Here is a 19,929-nt window from a genome sequence, read left to right on the forward strand (position 1 = left end):
AAAAGTGTAGCCAAAACCGGTTTGGCTCAGTGGATAGAGCGTCGGCCTGCAGACTGAAGGGTCCCAGGTTCGATTCCGGTCAAGGGCATGTACCTGGGTTGCGGGCACATCCCCAGTAGGGGTTGTGCAGGAGGCAGCTGATCGATGTTTCTCTCTCATCGATGTTTCTAACTCTCTATCTCTCTCCCTTCCTCTCTGTAAAAAATCAATAAAATATATTTTTTTTAAAAAAAGTGTAATTTATACTCTGAAAACTATAAAACATTAAGAGAAATTAAAGAAGACCTAAATAGCCCAACCAGTGTTGCTCAGTGGGTTGAGCATCATTCTGTGCACAGAAAGGTCTCCGATTGATTCCTGGTCAGGGCACATCAGCCAGGTTGCAGGTTTGAACCCCAGTTGGGGTGCATGTGGGAGACAACTGAATGATGTCTTTCTCTTTCTCCCTCTCCCTTACTCTCTCTCTCTAAAAAAATCAATAAAAACATATTTTTTAAAAAGACAACCTGAATAAATGGAAAGACATCCTATGTTCATGGATCAGAAAATTCTATATTATTATGATAATTTTCCTCAAGTTGATCTATAGATTCATAGCAGTCTCTGTCAAAATCCAGTATTGACAATCTGATTCTAAAATTCATAGGAAAATATAAGGGACCCAGAATAGCCAAAACAAGATTGAAAAAGAGCAAGGTTGGAAGACTCACACTGATTTCAGAGCTTACTATAAAGCTAAAATAATTAATACAGGTGGTACTGGCATAAGATAGACATATAGATCAATGGAATAAAATGGAGAGTCCAAAATAAACCTATGTATTTATGGTCAACTGATTTTCAACAAAGGTGCCAAGGTCATTCCAGAGGAAAGAATAGCCTCTTCAACAAATGGTGCTGGAACAACTGGATAACCACTTGCAAAAGAATAAAGTTGGGTCCCTGTATCTTCCAGTTACTCCCTCCCCCATCCCTTGCTGCTGATTTGCTGTCTCCATGGATTTGCCTAATGTGAACATTTTGTATAAATAGAATCATATACTTTTGTGACTAGCTTCTTCATTTGGCATGTTTTCAAGGTTCATCCATATTGTAGTTTGTATCAGTACTTCCGTTACTTTTTGTGGCTGAAATACTACATTGTATGGATAATACCGAATTTTGTTTATCCTTTCAGCAGTTGATGAACCAATTGGGTTGTTTCCACCTTTTGGCTATTACAAATAATTCTCCTGTGCTTGCTTCAGCAACACATATACTAAAATTGGAATGATATAGAGAAGATTAGCATGGCCCCTGCACAAGGATAACATGCAAATTCATGAACGTTCTATATTTAAAAATAATAATCTTATATAATAAAAGGATAATATGCAAATTGTCCCCTCTACTGGGAGTTCCACCTGAGTTCAACCAGAAGGCGGGGCTGGCCCACCAACCATCCAGAGCCCCTCCTGCTGTCCAGCCCAGCCCAATCAGCCCTGATCAGGGCGGGCAGACCCCACCCATGAACGAATTCGTGCACCGGGCCTCTAGTAATAATAATAATAATAATAATAATAATTCTCCTATGAACATTCTTTTCTTTTAAAAAAATATTTTTATTGATTCCAGAGAGGAAGGGAGAGGGAGAGAGAGATAGAAACATTAGTGATGAGAGAGAATCCTTGATCGGCTGCCTCCTGCACATCCCTCTACTGGGGATGGAGCCCACAACCTGGGCATGTGCCCTTGACCAGAATCGAACCCGGGACCCTTAGTCCTCAGGCCAGTGCTCTGTCCACTGAGCTAAACTGGTTAGGGCTCCTATGAACATTCTTGTATGAGTTTTTGTGAGATGATATGGTATTAATATGATCTGAAAGAATCTCAGTAAACAACTGTTCCCCACTAGATATTTAATTCTCTCGGAAAGAAAAACACATCATCAGTAACTCTGAAGCCATTGTTGTCATTTTGAGTAACTGTACCCCCAACTTTTAACTGGTTTATAGCTAATAATTTCACACAGCATTCTTCTTACTGGGTTATCTAAGTATGTGTTTTAAAACTCATCTCTCTTGGAAATAATCCTTGAAAGTGACTGCACAAAGCTAGACTTATCTTGAGATTTATGGGTCATGCAGGGACTTGTAAGTCATTCTGAGTCCAATGGGAAGTGGCAGAAAGGATGACAAAGAAGGCGTGGATTTAAGAGATAACACAGAGTCCTAACCGGTTTGGCTCAGTGGATAGAGCGTCAGCCTGCCAACTGAAAGGTCCCAGGTTTGATTCTGGTCAAGGGCATGTATCTTGGTTGCGGGCACATCCCCAGAGAAGGGTGTGCAGGAGGCAGCTGATTGATGTTTCTCTCTCATGGATGTTTCTCACTCTCTATCCCTCTCCCTTCCTCTCTGTAAAAAATCAATAAAAAAAAATTTTTTTTTTAAAAGAGAGAGATAACAAAGAGCTAGGATTAACCAGACTTGATGTTGAGTTGCCTGTACTGGTAAGGAAATAGAGAGGTTGCAGATGCTGGTGCTAGCTTTCTGAGTTGACAATGATAACATTCCATGAGACAGAGAATATAGGAAGAAATTATCGGAGGGAAGGTTTATGATAATTTCCTGAGTCTGGCTCAGTGGTTGAGCATTGACCTTTGAACCAGGAGGTCATGGTTCGATTCCCAGTCAGGGCACATGCCCAGGTTTCGGGCTTGATGCCCAATATGGAGGTAAAAAAGGCAGCCAATCAATGATTCCCTCTCATCATTGATACTTCTATCTCTCTCCTCCCTTCCTCTCTGAAATCAATAAAAGTATATTAAAAATAGAATAACTATGTGTTCTGGGTTAAGATGCTAAGTTTTCTGTGTATTTTACCGCAAAACGAAACATAAAGACAATAAAAATAATGGTGACATGGCTCATCCTGCAGTTTGATTCAGTGGGTCTGGGACCAGTGACCCTAATACACAGCCAGAGTGGGGACCGCTGGTTTAGCTGGGGGAAGGGTGCCCTATGGGGAAACCTGATACCCTGAGCACACCTAAATCTCATCTTTACTTCAAAGCAGAATTCTGTTTAGCTTTGTTCTTTGTTTCATTTTGTAACCCTTGTGTTCAGAAGGAAAAATAAGTTAACATATCCATTGTAGAAAATTTGGCAATGTTTAAAAAACAAAAATCACCCTGAATCCCATCAGCCTGAGTAATCATTATGAAATTCAGGTGTATTCTGGTCCTTCTACTGTTATGTGTAATATGTTTAGAGATACGTTATAGATATCCTTGAATATTTTCATATATATATACATATATATATCTTATGCTTTAAACAAAAACAAAATTGATGTCATACTGCACACAATGTTTTGTTTTCCCACTTTTTAAGGAATATATGGTGATGTCTTTCAGGTTATTGAGGGCCTGTAGTGTTATTTGTCAAACGCATTACTGCTCTGGCCAGTGTTCCCCAATGGTTAGAGCATCATCCCAAACACTGAAGGGCCATGGGTTCGATTTCCGGTCAAGGGCACATATCTGGGTTGTAGGTTTGATCCTCACGGGGCCGGGGACCCATGCAGGAGGCAACCAGTTGATGTGTCTTTCACATCAATCTTTTTCTCCCTCCCTCCCTCCCTCCCTCCATCCCTTCCATTCTCTCAGAGCAATAGAGCTGCTAGTTGCTGGCTCAGTGGATAGAGCCTCGGCCTGTGGACCAGAGGGTCATGGGTTCGAGTCCTAGTTAATGGCACATACCTCAATTACAGGTTCCCCAGCCCCAGTGGGGACACTTGTGGTAGGCAGCCAATCCATGTGTCTGTCTCATATCGATGTTCCTCTCTGTCTCCCATTCTCTCTAGAAATCAATGGAAAAATATGTCCTTGGGTGAAGATTAACCAAAAAAAAAAAAAAACACAAACAAAAAAAACAAACCTGCATTACTGTTATTGAACATCTAGATTGTTTCCCAGTTTTTCACTACCATAGTCAGTGTTGGTGTGAATATCTGTATACAAAAAATATCATCTCAGGTAGTATTTATGCATTCATTGGTTGACTCTTACATGTGCCCAGATCAGGGATAAAACCTGCAATCTTGGCGTATCTGGATGATGCTCAGCCAACTGAGCTAGCCAGCAAGGGCTGCTACCATAAACTTTTTAAAAATTATAATCTGTATAGCTCCTCTTTCATCTTTTACTGGTTTTTGTTTCCTACTCTTCATGAACTTTTACCATTAGGCCCTGAAAGTATAATGTGTTGACCAGAGTCACAGAGGAAATTAAGTAACAGAATAGGGATTTGAACCCAGCTTTGCTCATATTTTTATTTTCCCCTCTTCCAGGAGATGGATTTTGCTAATATCCTTTAGTCTCCCTGCGAGAAGCTTATGCAGCTTTTCATTTCGGAGGAGTGTTTCCTTTGTGCTTTTGAGAACTTTTTGCTTCCGAATAAGCCAGAGAGCCTCAACTGAGTGTGCCTTCACTAATAGCCAGTGTACTCTTGCTGTTCCAGGAGCCATGTTTGACCAGGACTGTGGGACGGTCGTCTTCATGTTGGAGGCTCTTGTGAGGAGATGAGTTGGTGAACAGAGAATCCGGCATGAAGATGCTCCCAGGAGTGGGCGTGTTTGGGACTGGCAGCTCCGCCCGGGTTCTGGTCCCACTGCTGAGGGCAGAAGGGTTCACCGTGGAGGCACTGTGGGGGAAGACTGAGGAGGAGGCGAAACAGCTTGCAGAGGAGATGAACATCACCTTCTACACCAGCCAGACGGACGATGTCTTACTGCACCAAGACGTGGATCTGGTGTGCATCAATATCCCCCCTCCGCTCACCCGGCAAATATCTGTGAAGGCTCTAGGTACGGACGGGCAGACAGGCAGATTGTGCCTCCCTCTGGGTGGTCCTTTTTGGGCTCGAGTCTGCAGGGGCTGGTTCTCTGGGGCAGTGCTCTAATGCTGGGGAAGGCAGCCTTCCCCGCCTCCCGTAAGTAAATCTCTGAGAAGAAATTAAGCCAATGCCTCAAGAGTTGGCTTGTCACAGGGACGAGGGAGTATTACATTCCAGGCAATGTAAAAAGTTTCTCTCTATGAAGTCAGAGTTCAAAGACCTGGGCACTGGGGAATGGACAGATTTGTTCTTCCATTTCTGTGCCATGCATCACCACAGAAAGGGAGGGGAGGGTGTGTAGCGAGGCTGCCACTTCAATGTTTTGTTAGGCCTTGACTAGTTTGAGCACACACCCTTCCTGCCAGACTTGGCAGTCTTGTATGCCAGAGGGCAGGAAGGCGCTCTACAGCACTGGGCTGCCCCGACAGGATCCGCAGGGCAGCCTGCTCACATCTCTGTTCCCTCGGGAAGCAGTTGGCTCAGCAACCTCCTGCCCCTGGCTGGGCGTAGCTTGCTAAGCCATTTTCCTACAGTTCCTGTTAGGCTTCTTTCCTGTCAACTAGAAAAATTCTTCTCTCTGTCTTATATAAGCCAGAATCTACTTTAATAGGAAAACAAATCAGTAAACATTCATCCAGCGGTTTTTCAAATATATATGTTTCTATTGATTTCAGAGAGGAAGGGAGAGGGAGAAAGAGATAGAAACGTCAATGATGAGAGAGAATCATTAATTGGCTGCCTCCTGCATGCCCCACACGGAATCAAGCCCGCAAGCCCTAACCAGAAAATGAGCCATGAACTCGTGGTTCATAAGTCGATGAGCCACACCGGCCAGGCCATACACAATTTTTTAAATGCCTTCTGTGTGCCAGGTACTGTCCTGATATTATTCTGGACATTCAAAGTGGGGTTGGATCAGAGAGCTCTCCTTACCTTCAGATTTCACAGTCCAATTGAAGAGCCTAGAAATAACGCACATTACAAGATAAATGAGAAAAGACAAGTAATAATTCAGGTAGCATATAATTAATTGACTGAATATTATAATTTGATAGGAACCAAGTGTTTCTCGAATGCAGTCGAAGGTCCCTCTGTCTTGGCTGACCACCACACCTTCTGGCCACTACCATGGTGGAAGGTCCAAGGCTCTGTTTTTTTGTTTTTTCCTTGTTCTCAGGTTAGAGGGTGTTTGTCACTTTTGGCCCATTTGGTAGGGAAGGATATATGTTCATTGAATGAGCAAGAACATGAGTCTGTCTAGTTGTTGATTTGAGGCATGTAAGTTTTGACCAAAAATTATAGGTGGCTGGCTTTCTTTTCCAAAGAGCTCTCTTTCTCTCTCTCAGGATATATGTAACATTGGAGCTGTTCATTGGCTCTGATTCTTAGGAAAGCAGATAATGAATGGCTCCCAGATTGAGTTTAAAAGTAGACCTAAGCCAACACTTTAACAGAGGGCTATTTCAAGAGAATCAAGCTACCATGGCCGCTTGACTTTTTGCCATCCTTTGTGGCATGAATGCAGGTTGGTGAGGCCAGGTATGTCAAGAGGCAGAGTTCTAGAGGCTTCTTGAATTTTAGGGTCCCCACAGAAACCCTTTCCAAGCTCTGTAGGAAGAAAGGCAAAATCCCAGGATTCTTTGGCCACAAGGCTGCTATTTTCAGGTTCCTGGTATGGGAAAAGGCTGACTTTAGGCCATCCTATATAATAAAAGCATAATATGCAAATCGACTGAACTGCAGAATGATGGTGGGGGGGCAGGGCCAGCTGGGCAGGCGGTGCCAGGCCAGCTAAATCGTGTGCCAGCCGGCAGAGGGAGGGGACGGAAGTGGCGGGGAGAGGGCAACCAGCGGTGGTGGAGGAGGATGGGGGTCCCATGATCAGCCCACCAGGTCACCTCCCGCAGAGGGAGGCCAATGGCAGCTGCAGCAGTGGGGTGATGGAGGGCAGGGCTGGCCACTCGCTAGCCAGCACCATCCCTCCACCCACCTGTAGCCTCTCGCAAAGGGCTGTCAGTCAGACATCCCCTGAGGGCTCCCGGACTGCAAGAGGGCGCAGGCTGGGCTGAGGGACCCCCCCTCCAGTGCATGAATTTTCATGCTTTGGGCCTCTAGTTTAATATAAACAGGAATGTACAGGAAGTACAGGAATGATTGGAAACTTCTAGAATCTTGTGTCCCAGCCCTTGGTGAAACAGGGTCATTAGCCTTCTCTCCATGTCTCTGTTATCAGGAAGAAGTGTGAATGAGTATCCTTGGTGGTACATGATCCTAGGAGTTGGTGGGCCTGGGAGAGCCCATGTCCCTCAGGCATTGCCCACTCAGGCCCCAAAGGAATCACTAAGACTGTTGTGAAAGCAATGCTTTCCCTTTTTTTTTAAGTGAGAATTCTGACTTCACTTTAACATATATGGAAGAGGCCAGAAGAACTCCTCTAGTGTTCCCAAAGGACGGTGTAGTTATATGAACTGCTGTACGCAGAACACCAAACTGACCATGACATCAGACCCCACTTCTGGTCCTATTTCTGTCCCTCTCAATCTCTGTGGGCCACTGTGAAATGAGGGTAAAATAGGGGCATCATTCAGCCTTTCCAGCATGTACATGACTTCCTACAAATGCTGACCAAGAAAGACACTGGCATCACAATATGAGGGGAAGTCAAGTCTCCTGTACAATGTATTTAAAGGTCCTCAGAGCCAATATCCCAAAAGACCCTCACTGCCATTCCACCTGTGTGCCCCCATGTATGAATCTACATATATACATACACACACACACACACACACACACACACGAGAGTATATTTTCTGTGCTTTTACCACATATGTCTCTCTTTTTTCCTTTCTGTTATTAGGGCTGTCTAAACCTTAGATCCTCAATCTTTTTAGAGCTTAAAAAAATAACGTATTTAGCCCTGGCCAGTTTCGCTCAGTGGGTAGAGCGTCGGCCTGCGGACTGAAGGGTCCCCGGGTTCGATTCTGGTCAAGGGCATGTACCTTGGTTGCAGGCTCCAGAGCGAGTGCAGGAGGCAACCAATCGATGTTTCTCTCACATCGGTATTTCTGTCTTTCCCTCTCTCTTCCAATCTCTCTAAAAATCAATGGAAAAATACCCTTGGATGAAGATTTAAAAAAAAAAAATGATGTTGAAAAACAAACAGATAAATAATAAAATAATTTTTTTAAAAAACATATTTAGGCCGAAGCTGGTTTGGCTCGGTGGATGGAGCGTCGGCCTGCGGACTAAGGGGTCCCGGGTTCGATTCTGGTCGGGGGCATGTACCTGGGTTGTGGGCACGTCCCCAGTGGGGGATGTGCGGGAGGCGGCTGGTCGATGTTTCTCTCTCATCGATGTTTCTGGCTCTCTGTCTCTCTCCCTTCCTCTCTGTGGAAAATCAATAAAATATATTAAAAAAAAAAAAATCAAAATGCAACCTTAAAAAAAAAAAAAAATATTTAGAGTTGCCAGAACCGGTTTGGCTCAGTGGATAGAGCGTCGGCCTGCAGACTCAAGGGTCCCGGGTTCGATTCCAGTCAAGGGCATGTACCTTGGTTGCAGGCACATCCCCAGTGGGGGGCGTGCAGGAGGCAGCTGATCAATGTTTCTCTCTCATTGATGTTTCTGGCTCTCTATCCCTCTCCCTTCCTCTCTGTGAAAAATCAATAAGATATATTTTAAAAAATATTTAGCCCTGACTGGTTTGGCTCAGTGGATGGAGCGTCAGCCTGTGGACTCAAGGGTCCCAGGTTCGATTCCAGTCAAGGGCATGTGCCTTGGTTGCGGGCACATCCCCCGTGAGGAGTGTGCGGGAGGCAGCTGATCAATGTTTCTCTCTCATCAATGTTTCTAACTCTCTATCCCTCTCCCTTCCTCTCTGTAAAAAAATCAATAAAATATATATTTTTTTAAAAACATATTTAGCACTACAGCTATTGAAGTACTCTAATTTTAGATTAGCTCTTTCAGATCTTGAACCAGTGAAAAGTTTATCATATGCATCTAAAGCAGTGGTTCTCAACCTGTGGGTCGCGACCCCTTTGGGGGTCAAACAACCCTTTCACAGGGGTCGCTTAAGACCATCAGAAAACATACATATAATTACATATTGTTTTTGTGATTAATCACTATGCTTTAATTATGTTCAATTTGTAACAATGAAATTGGGGGTCACCACAACATGAGGAACTGTATTAAAGGATCACGGGATTAGGAAGGTTGGAACCACTGATCTAAAGCCTCTATTTAGTTAGGAATCCTCTGTCATTGTGCTATGCTAAGCATTGTAAAAGATAAGTCTTTGTAAACGTTAAGTCGCGGAGACTTAACAAGCAGTAATGTGAGGCATACAGCACTGATACAGATATGTGCCTATCCTGTATAATAAAAGCCTAATATACAAATCGATTGAATGGTGGAATGACCAGTCGCTATGACAGGCACTGACCACTGGGAGGCAGACGCTCAACTCAGGAGCTGCCCCCTGGTGGTCAGTGCACTCCCTCAGAGGGCGGGTCCACAGCCACTCTGCTGACCAGGAGGAGTGGCCCTCCCATAGTGCGCCGATCCTCACAGGCCATGCCCCCCCCCACACACACACCAGTACACAAATTCCGTGCACCGGGCCTCTAGTAGGGATATATATGACATAGATTAAGATTTTCCTAAAACTTTCATAATAGTTGTAGAACTGTATTTTCTTCTGGAACTCATGGGCCAGCAGCGGCCATGGAAAAATGTTTAATCCACTGGTTCTCAGAGTGTGGTCCCTGAACCAACAGTATGAGCATGACCTGGGAACTTGTTATACATCCAGATTCTCGGGCCCCATCCCAGACCTTCTAAATCTAGGGTGAGGCCTGAGAATCTGTTAAACAATCCTTCAATTCTGATGCACACTAAGGATGGAGAGACGCTGATCTAATCCACTGTCTTCATTTTCAGTTACAGAAACTGAGGTCCAGGAATGTTAAGTTTACTTCTCACTAAGTCTTTTTATTATAATTCCTTATTGTTGAAAGTATTACATATATCCCCTTTCCCCCCCATTGGCCCCCTCCAGCCCGCCCCCACACCCCTCTCCCGCCCCAGGCCTTCAGCACCCTATTGTCTGTGTCCATGGGTTATGCATATATGCATTCAAGGGCTTTGGTTGATTACCTCCCACCCACCCTCCCCCACCTTCCCTCTGAGATTCCCCACTCTGTTCCATGCTTCCATGCCTCTGGATCCACTCCATTCATCTGTTTATTTTGTTACTTAGATTCCACATATGAGTGCAACCATGTGATGCTTGTCTTTCTCTAACTGACTTATTTAAATTAGCATGATACTCTCCAGGTCCCTCCATGCTGTCTCAGCAAAGGGTAATAGATTCTTCTTTTTTACTGCTGCATTGTATTCCATGGTATAAATGTACCACAGCTTTTTTTTATCCACTCATCTACTGATGGGCACTTCGGCTGTTTTGAGATCTTAGCTGTTGTAAATTGTGCTGCTATGAACATAGAGGTACATAAAGGGTGTCCCAAAATTCACGCAAGAAGTAATTTTGATAGAAAACACAGGTTTATAATTAAAAATTGTAAATTTTTTATTGATTCATAAAGTATACAGTATAGGGTTATGTATGGAATAGCATATCGGGTAAATGGCCTCCACGGCACAAAAAACTGGATTATCATGTCGCGATAGCGAGCACCGTTAACTGTTATTGCCTGAGCAGCCGCATTTTGGTCATAGAAAATTTCAACAAAAGAGTGCATGTGTGCCAGCAAAGCCGTGTACCATTCTGACAGGTGTGAGATGGTACCTCATTGTCGTTTTGATTTGCATCTCTAGATGATTATTGACTTTGAGCATTTTTTCATATGTCTCTTGGCCTTCTGTATGTCCTCTTTGGAGAAGTGTCTATTTAGGTCCTTTGCCCATTTTTTAATATCTTCCTTTTGTTAAGTTGTATGAGTTCCTTGTATATTTTGGATATTTACCCTTTATCAGATGTATCATTGCCAACTTTGTTCTCCCACACAGTGGGCTCTCTTTTCCTTTTGTTGATGGTTTCTTTTGCTGTGCAGAAGCCTTGTATTTTGATGTAGTGCCATTTGTTCATTTTCTCCTTAGTTTCCTTTGCCTTAGGAGATGTATCTGTAAACATATTGCTACTAGAGGTGTCTGAGATTTTGCTGCCTATGGTTTCTTCTAGGATTTTTATGGTTTCATGACTTACATTTAAGCCTTTTATACATTTTGAGTTTATTCTTGTGTATGGTGTAAATTGGTGGTCTAGTTTCATTTTTTTGCCTATATCTGTCCAATTTTCCCAACACCATTTATTTTATTATTTTTTTAAAAAAACAACACATTTTTATTGATTTCAGAGAGGAAGGGAGAGGGAGAGAGAGAAACATCAATGATGAGAGAATCATGGATCGGGTGCCTCCTGCACGCCCCCCATCGGGGATCCAGTCCGCAACCCAGACATGTGCCCTAGACTGGAATCGAACCTGGGACCCTTCAGTCCACAGGTCGACACTCTATTCTCTGAGCCAAACCGGCTAGGCCCAACACCATTTATTAAAGAGACTGTCTTGACTCCATTGTGTGTTCTTGCCTTCTTTGTCAAATTTTTTTTTAAACTGATAGCCAATTTATTAAAAAGCCGGATTTACGCATCTGCAATGGTGACCTCGACCTCCACCCCCAGCTCAATGCTGATGGAAGTGATCTGCTTGGCGATCTCAGAAGGGCTGTGCAGATCGACGAGCCGCCTGTGGATCCGCACCTGGAACCGGTCCCCACAGGGAGTCTTCCTTGTGGTGATTCTCAGCGTCTTGGTCGGCATCTGCACGGGCCCCTTCACCTTGAGGTTCTTTTCCTTTGCGCTTCTGATCAAGTCAGCACACACCTTCTCCAGGGGCTTGACGTTGCGGCTGGTTAGCGTGATTCTGATTCGGTGAATCGCCATCTCCAGCTCCACGGGTGTCTTCCAGGTATCTTTAAAAGGCATGGCTGCAGCCCGGCTTCCTGACCGACTTGTTCCTCGGCAGAGCGAGCAGCGTGAGTCAGGAGCAGGCGGGAGGGACGGAGCTGCACTACAGCAGCCACGTCTTCCTCCTCTTTGTCAAATATTAATTGAGCGTATGACTTGGGTCAATTTCTGTTCTATTCCATTGATCGACATGCCTGTTCTTGTGCCAGTACCAGGCTGTTTTGATTATGGTGGCTTTGTAGTATAACTTGAAATCTGGTATTGTGAGTCCTCCAACTTTGTTTTTCTTTCTGAAGATTGCTGCAGCCAACCGGGTCTTTTTTACTTCATATAAATTTTTGGAGTATTTGTTCTAGCTCTGTGAAATATGCTGTTGGCATTTTACTAGGGATTGCATTGATCTGTACATTGCTTTGGGTAGTATGGACATTTTAATGATGTTGATTCTACCAATCCATGAACACGGTATATTCTTCCACTTGTTTATATCTTCCTCTATCTCTTTTTTCAACGTCGTGTAGTTTTTTGAGTATAGGTCTTTTGCCTCCTTAAGTTTATTCCTAAGTATCTTAATTTTTTTTGTTGCAATGATAAATGGGATTGTTTGTTTAGTTTCTCTTTCTGAGAATTCATTATTGGTGTATAAAAAAGCCATTGAGCCCCGCCTGCATGGCTCAGTGGTTGAGCATCGACCTATGAACCAAGAGGTCACAGTTCGATTCCTGGTTAGGGCACATGCACAGGTTGTGGGCTCGATCCCCAGTGTGGGGCATGCAGGAGGCAGCTGATCAATGACTCTCTTTCATCATTGATGTTCCTATCTCTGTCTCCCTCTCCCTTCCTCTCTGAAATCAATAAAAATATTAAAAGGGAAAAAAAAGCCATCAATTTTTGGGTGTTGATTTTTGTATCCTAATACATTGCCAGATTCATTTATTAAATCTAGTAGTTTTTTGTTGGAGTCTTTAGGGTTTTCTATATACAATATCTTGTCATCTGTGAATAATGAGAGTTTCCTCCTTTCCAATTTGGATGCCTTTTATTTCTTGTCTAATCGCTGTGGCTAGGATTTCCAGTACTATGCTGAATAAGTGGTGAAAGCGGACTTCCTATCTCGTTCCTGTTCTTAGGGGAAATGCTTTCAGTTTTTGCCCATTGAGTGTGATGTTGATGTAGGTTTGTAATATATGGCCTTTATCATGTTGAGATATGCTCCCACTATTCCCACTTTGCTGAGAGTTTTTATCAAAAATTGGTATTGGGTCCCAGCTGGTTTGGCTCAGTGGATAGGGCATCAGCCTGCGAACTGAAGGGTCCCGTGTTCGATTCTGGTCAAGGGCACATGACCAGGTTGCAGGCTTGGTCCCCAATAGGGGGCAGGTAGAAGGTAGCCAATCAATGATTCTCTCTCATCATTGATGTTTCTATCTCTCCCTCTCCCTTCCTCTCTGAAATCGATTTAAAAAGTAAATAAATAAGAATATGGGTGTTGGATTTTGTCAAATGATTTTTCTGTGTCTATTGATACAATCGTGATTTTTCCCTTTCAATTTGTTTATGTGATGTATCGTGTTTATTGATTTGCGACTTCTTACTAAGTCTTAATGCTGTAGGCAGAATTTCATTTTCCTCTGCTTGTTAGATCATTATATTTTTGCCTGACTTCTGAGGCCATAAAGATTGCTTTTTGCCCTCATTTTTATTAGTTTTTCCTAAAATTAATTTGTGGACTGATCCTGCATTGGTGTTCTTTTCATATCACAACTCTCTCTGTGGCATCTGATTTTCGGTTTTTGTTTTACCTTTTTTCATTTCTTCTACAAATTTTATCCTTGAATCTTTCCCATAAATTCCTTAAAGGAGAGGGTGGGATCCTGACATGTTTTATTTCTCAGTTCAGAAAACTATATTTTAATGTGCAAAGTTTCCTAACATCTTTGAATGTTGAATGTTTTCTTGAAACTGTCACTAAAAGGTAAGTTTCTGTGCCCAGTTCTTGGCACTTATATGCTTCATTAGAAAAACACTGAGTTTGCCAACTCTTTCCCCACAGGCTCTTGAGATAACAAGAGATCATTCCTCAAGCAGTGTGACCCAGATAATTTAATCCCAAGAACACCAGTCCCTTGAGATACCTTCCCTGAGCCCCAGTCCAGGTCACATCCCTGCTATATGCTTTCATATTACCATTTATATCATTCATGGCATTTATCACAGATGCAGTTCTACGTGTATTTATATGATAATTTGGTCAATGACTCTCTCTCTACTAAATTGTAAGTTGTCTGAAGGTAGAGACTATGCCCGATGTTGTGTGCCCAGAGTTTGACACAAGGCCTAGCACAGTGGATGAATGAAGACAGTCACAAATTCTACCCATGGGAGCCAGTCTGCTGGTGTGACCCATGGAGCCGACATGGGACTGTGACCCAGGAAAGGGTGTAGAAGGGCCGTGAGCAAGAGTGACTCAGTCTAGTGCTTTCCAAGTTATTTCTCTAGAAGCAGTACCTTTTATGTTTTAAAATACATAGAGATATTCCCTGGATTTTATAAAAAACACAAAAGTGTTGCTTTTCCTGGGCTGCTTCTCTACCCTGCTGTTTGAAGTCATTGATCTAGTCCCACACCTCTAGGCAGGGGCACAGAGGTGTGTGGTCCCAAAGCTGTGAACCTGTGGTGCGTTACTAGAGAGGGAAATGGTGGTCAGGCAGCTTCTTGGGCCTCTGGTGCTCAAGGACACTTCACTCCTAACTATTCTGGGAATTATGGCTGCAGAGAGGCTTGCAGCATGAAACTTGTTCACCCCACAGGAGATCAGAGCTAATAGGCACTCAACATCCACGCTTTCCCCATTCCCAGGAGACAGAGAGCAGTTTTCGGCTTCGCTAAACCTTTGACTTGCTAGCAGGAACGCTAGAGAAACTTAAGTAAGCAAGTCTTTCAGGCCACCCAAGTCTTCCTAAAGGTATGACCCTATGTAGCTGGCCTGCAGGAGCTTATTTAACTCAAAATGGCTTTTAGCCCTAGCAGGTTTGGCTCAGTGGATAGAGCATAGGCCTGCAGACTAAAGGGTCCCAGGTTCGATTCCTGCCAAGGGCATATGCCCGGGTTGCAAGCTACATCCCCCCTAGTAGGGGGCCTGCAGGAGGCAGCCAATCAGTGATTCTCTCTCATCAATGTTTCTATCTCTCTCCTTCCCTCCCTCTCTGAAATCAATTAAAAATATATATATTTTTAAAAATGGCCTTTAGCTCCTCCCACACTGATAATACTGCTGGTTCCTGAGTTCAAGAGCTCTCTATTGTTTGGGGCTCAAGAAGGAAGGTCTCTCCCCCTTCCCTGACCTCTCCTGGCATGAAACGGAGATTACTTATCCTAGTTTTATCACCACCAAACTCTCAGAAGTCCTCTTCCTTCGCACCCACCTCTTCTCCCCACACTGCAGTGTCCACCCACTGAAGTGAATAGTTCCAGCAAGAAGCCTCTGGTGTGGCCAGAGCTACAGCTCTCAGATGGGGTGCTTGTGTATGAGGATCTAATATCCTCATTGCTTTCCTGGGCAGTCATGTGTTCCGCAGCCAAGTGGCCAAATTCTCACCCAATGTGGTGATTCTCCTGTCCCTAATCCTAAAGTCCTACAAGTGTGAGGAAGCATTGGTTGAGCATCGTCCCATAACTGAAAGGTGGCAGGTTTGATCCCTGGTCAGGGCACATACCCCGGTTGCGTGTTTGATCCCCAGTTGGGGTGCATGTGGGAGGCAACTGATCGATGTTGCTCTCTTACATTGGTGCTCCTCCCCATCCTCTTCCTCTCTCTAAAAAAAAAAAACAAAAACAAATGGGATGTGAGAGATGACTCTCAAGTCTTTGGCTTGAGAAACTGGGTGAATGGAGTTGCTATTGACTGAGATGGGGAAGACTTGGGGACGGGAGTATTAAGAGCTCAATTTTGGATTCCACCCCCAAACTTACCCCTCTCCCTTGACTGTCTCTGTGAGTGATACAACTGACTATTCAATTTCCCACGTGGCTTATAGGCCCTGTGTAGCCCCTTCAGCCAAGTTCCTGGTGTACACACAGGCCTTTAGGAATCTTAACTTTTTTAAAAAATATATTTTATTGATTTTTTACAGAGAGGAAGGGAGAGGCACAGAGAGTTAGAAACATCAATGAGAGAGAAACATTGATCAGCTGCCTCCTGCACATCTCCCACTGGGGATATGCCCGCAACCAAGGCACATGCCCTTGACCGGAATTGAACCCGGGACCCCTCAGTCTGCAGGCCTATGCTCTATCCACTGAGCCAAACCGGTCAGGGCAGGAATCTTAACTCTTGGCCCTTCCTTACCTCAGTGCCTTTGCACATGTAGTTTCCTCTGTCTGGATGCCTTTTCCCCCTTATACTCCCTAGAACCTCACTCCCCTGTGAAGCCTCCTCTGATCCTGCCATCTGCACCTGTGTGTGCGTCTAGTCCAGCCGTGGGCAAACTCCGGCCCGCGGGCCGGATCTGGCCCGTTTGAAATGAATAAAACTATTGAAAAAAAAGACCGTACCCTTTTATGTAATGATGTTTACTTTGAATTTATATTAGTTCACACAAACACTCCATCCATGCTTTTGTTCCAGCCCTCCGGTCCAGTTTAAGAACCCATTGTGGCCTTCGAGTCAAAAAGTTTGCCCACCCCTGGTCTAGTCCATACGACTTCTTGGGCTTTGTAAGTTTTTTATTGGGTAATAGCATAGGACTACCTTTTAATTGAACCACCCCATGCTCACAGGCGTACCCCAGGTGTTGGTGTCTTACGGCTGCTCATACCCTCATGAACTTGCATTTTAAAACACGGAGGAATGCTGGTCTTCTCTGTTTCCTCACATGGAAGTAAGCTGCTCAGTCTCAGGCTCTCCTTGGGTTTCATCTAGCTTTGTTTTCCTCTCGGAGTGCCTTCCAGCTTCAGTGGACTCAGAATGGGCATGAGGGCAGAGTAGATGTTTTCAAACTCCCTTTCCCCACCTATTGGAGCCGAGCATTTTCTGGCCTTTGACTATACTAACTTACTGAACCAGTGTTTCCAAAGAACAGTCTGCAGGGAATCTTAGAGCCCTTTCTGCAGTTACACCTGACAGTGCAAAGCCCATCCCCTAAAATATAGATTCTCTTGCCAAAGCTGGTGATCTAATAAATGCATAAAAGTGCATAAGCATGCCCTGGCCTGTTGGCTCAGTGGATAGAGTTTCGGCCTGCAGACTGGAGGGTCCCGGGTTCGATTCCGGTCAAGGGTACATGCCCAGGTTGCCCAGGAGGCAGCTGATCAGTGATTCTCTCTCATCATTGATGTTTCTACCTCTCTCCCCATCTCCCTTCCTCTCTGAAATCAATAAAATATATATATTTTTAAAAACTACATGAGCATGTCCAAGAAGTATGTCTACCTCTCCAGCACACTTATATGAGGCAGTGTTCTCCAGAGAAACAGAACCAGTAAGATATATTGGGGGGAGGGGTGTGGATAGAGATTTAGTTTAAGGAATTGGCTCATGTGATTGTAGGAGCTGACAAATCTGAAATCTACAGGGCAGGACAACAATATGGAAATCCCAGCAAAAGTTGATGTTGCAGACTTGAGTCTGGAAGCAGAATTTCTTCCACTTCAGGAAACCTCAGTCTTTTTTTCTTAAGCTCTACAACTGATTGGGTGAGGCCCACCTACATTATGGCGGGTAATCTACTCTATTCAAAGTCTACTGGTTTAAATATCAATCACATACCTTCCCAGCAATGTCCAGAGGTATTTGATGGGCGCCATAGCCTCGCCAAGTTGACACATAAAATTACCATCGCACCACCTCTGCTTCCCCCTCCTGGTTTATGCCTTGTGTCTCTACTCCTTTCATTTTCCCTTAAGAACTTACTCCTCTTTCTCCAGCTCATAACACTTTCTCCAGTCCCAGACACTGGGTACCATTTTCATCCAAGCTGAAGTCGTGTTTCCTCTTGTCCGACGCCATCATCTGGTCTCGTAAGAGGCTTTCCTGAGTCCATCTGCCTTCGAGAAATACATTCCCCTCTCCTTCCCCCCAGTGTAAACCCCTTGGAACTTTGAGATTTCCTATTGTGTTTTATTCCCAGGTATTGGGAAGAATGTGGTTTGTGAGAAGGCAGCAACCTCGGTGGATGCCTTCCGGATGGTGACAGCCTCTCGCTACTACCCGCAGCTGATGAGCCTGGTGGGGAACGTGCTGCGCTTCCTGCCTGCCTTCGTGCGCATGAAGCAGCTGATTGCCGAGCACTATGTGGGTGCGGTGATGATCTGCGATGCCCGCGTCTACTCAGGCAGCCTGCTCAGCCCCAACTACGGCTGGATCTGCGACGAGCTCATGGGCGGAGGAGGCCTGCACACCATGGGCACCTACATTGTGGACCTGCTGACCCACCTGACTGGCCAAAGAGCGGAGAAGGTCCACGGGCTCCTCAAGACCTTTGTGAGGCAGAATGCGGCCATTCGTGGCATCCGGCATGTCACCAGCGATGACTTCTGTTTCTTCCAGATGCTCATGGGCGGGGGGGTGTGCAGCACAGTAACACTCAACTTCAACATGCCAGGTGCCTTTGTGCATGAGGTCATGGTGGTGGGCTCTGCAGGACGCCTTGTTGCCCGGGGAGCTGACCTCTACGGGCAGAAGAACTCTGCCACACAGGAGGAGCTGCTGCTGAGGGACTCACTGGCTGTGGGCGCAGGGCTGCCCGAGCAGGGGCCCCAGGATGTCCCGCTGCTCTACCTGAAGGGCATGGTGTACATGGTGCAGGCCCTGCGGGAGTCCTTCCAGGGGCAGGGGGACCGCCGCACCTGGGACCACACCCCCGTCTCCATGGCCGCCTCATTTGAGGATGGGTTGTACATGCAGAGTGTGGTGGACGCCATCAAAAGGTCCAGCCGAACCGGGGAATGGGAGGCTGTAGAGGTGCTGACGGAGGAACCCGATGCCAACCAGAACCTGTGTGAGGCACTCCAGCGGAATAACCTGTGAGCCTGTACATGGGCTCCCTGCCGTGGGGCCAAGGGGCCAGGGAGGGACCAGGAGCAGGATGGCAGGGCTTGGCTATAGCATAGACGGTGTCATTCATGTAACAAGTCAACATGGGTAGGGCCCAGGGGGAGCCCAAGGTGGCCCCAGTAGAACGCCCCTCCAGCACGTGCTCACTCCTCAGAGCTGCAGGACGGTGATGCTCCTGTTGCATGGCCTGTGGGCTAGCACAGTGTGCCAGGGGCAGAGCTGCCAGGTCTCTGTGTAGTTAGTGCTGGTGAGCAAGGCGAGCACAAGCTTGACTTGGGGGCTTCTTCAGCATATCTGTGGTCCTAACTGGATGTGAAGGCCTAGCCAGGAGCCAGTTTGGCTGATTCCTCCGTCCTGAGGAAAATGACAAAAAGCCTTGTTTCCATGCCCTTCTTGGGCTTGGGGCATCTCAGGAATGGCGAGGACAGCAAGGCATCCCTCAGGGATCCGCACCGCCCTTTCTCCCACGTGACTAGGCCCTTCCAGATTTCAGACTGCCCCTTCCCTGGTGGGTGGAGGGGATATTCATTAGGAGAGCTCTCAGGGGCTGTTGACTAGAGCAGAGGGCCCTTGGTTTGGCAGAGAGAAGACAAGGGAGAACTCTGGAACATCTGATAAATGTTAATAAATCAAACTCTGACACTACGGCACATGGTTGTTGGCTGTTTGGTAGGTTAGGTTTCTTTAGTAATGAAAGGCCTGTTTATTGCTGTAGATTGTTTCTATTTTCATCGTTTCTGGTGTCTCCACAGCAGCCCTGACCTCAGATCCATCGCTGTCTGGTGGGCCACACAGGCTCCTGCCACCACCTGCCCTCACCTCCCAGCTTCTTCCCTCGTCCCCACATCCCAGGAGCCTCCAGAGCAAAGTCTTTGCTCAGAAAACGGGACTCAAGACTTCCTAATGGGGAGCTGTCAGGCCTGCTGGTCCAGGGAGATCCTGGGGAGTGTGGGGCCTTCCTGGGCTGCAGGTCCGGAGGGGTTCTGTTCTTAAGACCGTGAAGTTGGCTC

The 19,929-nt window shown here is 45.5% G+C and overlaps 3 protein-coding genes and 1 non-coding gene across 5 annotated transcripts in view; 3 read left to right on the forward strand and 1 right to left on the reverse strand.

Annotated features, from left to right (window-relative positions):
* RANBP10 (RAN binding protein 10) overlaps positions 1 to 4,622 on the forward strand; it is an 85,128-nt gene extending 80,506 nt beyond the window's left edge. The window contains exon 12 of the mRNA XM_036346233.1: positions 4,500 to 4,622. Within this exon, the coding sequence (XP_036202126.1) occupies positions 4,500 to 4,564 (65 nt within the window). The 3' untranslated portion in view covers positions 4,565 to 4,622. The remainder of the gene's footprint in view (positions 1 to 4,499) is intronic.
* GFOD2 (glucose-fructose oxidoreductase domain containing 2) overlaps positions 1 to 19,569 on the forward strand; it is a 41,986-nt gene extending 22,417 nt beyond the window's left edge. The window contains exons 1-2 of one of the 2 annotated variants that reach the window (XM_036346241.1): positions 4,556 to 4,845; positions 17,994 to 19,569. In XM_036346241.1, coding sequence (XP_036202134.1) covers positions 4,587 to 4,845; positions 17,994 to 18,892 — 1,158 coding nt within the window. In that variant the 5' untranslated portion in view covers positions 4,556 to 4,586 and the 3' untranslated portion in view covers positions 18,893 to 19,569. Of the gene's footprint in view, positions 1 to 4,555; positions 4,846 to 17,993 lie in introns of those variants that run through there. The other variant, XM_036346242.1, reaches the window with a different exon arrangement.
* LOC118674908 lies at positions 1,235 to 1,340 on the forward strand. Its single transcript, XR_004973752.1, has one exon. It is a non-coding gene; the product is annotated as a U6 spliceosomal RNA (small nuclear RNA).
* On the reverse strand, positions 11,430 to 11,883 carry LOC118674433 (40S ribosomal protein S20-like). Its single transcript, XM_036346243.1, has one exon. It carries the CDS (start codon positions 11,881 to 11,883, stop codon positions 11,542 to 11,544), a length of 342 nt encoding a protein of 113 aa, XP_036202136.1. The 3' UTR covers positions 11,430 to 11,541.
* Positions 19,570 to 19,929: the final 360 nt, after the last annotated feature.

The sequence above is a fragment of the Myotis myotis genome, unplaced genomic scaffold, assembly GCF_014108235.1.
Source record: "Myotis myotis isolate mMyoMyo1 unplaced genomic scaffold, mMyoMyo1.p scaffold_m19_p_19, whole genome shotgun sequence".
Lineage (NCBI taxonomy): Eukaryota > Metazoa > Chordata > Mammalia > Chiroptera > Vespertilionidae > Myotis > Myotis myotis.

What these genes read in the sequence shown, in the direction of transcription:
- LOC118674433 (XM_036346243.1), bottom strand. Translation starts at nt 11,883, where the DNA reads ATGCCTTTTAAAGATACCTGGAAGACACCCGTGGAGCTGGAGATGGCG.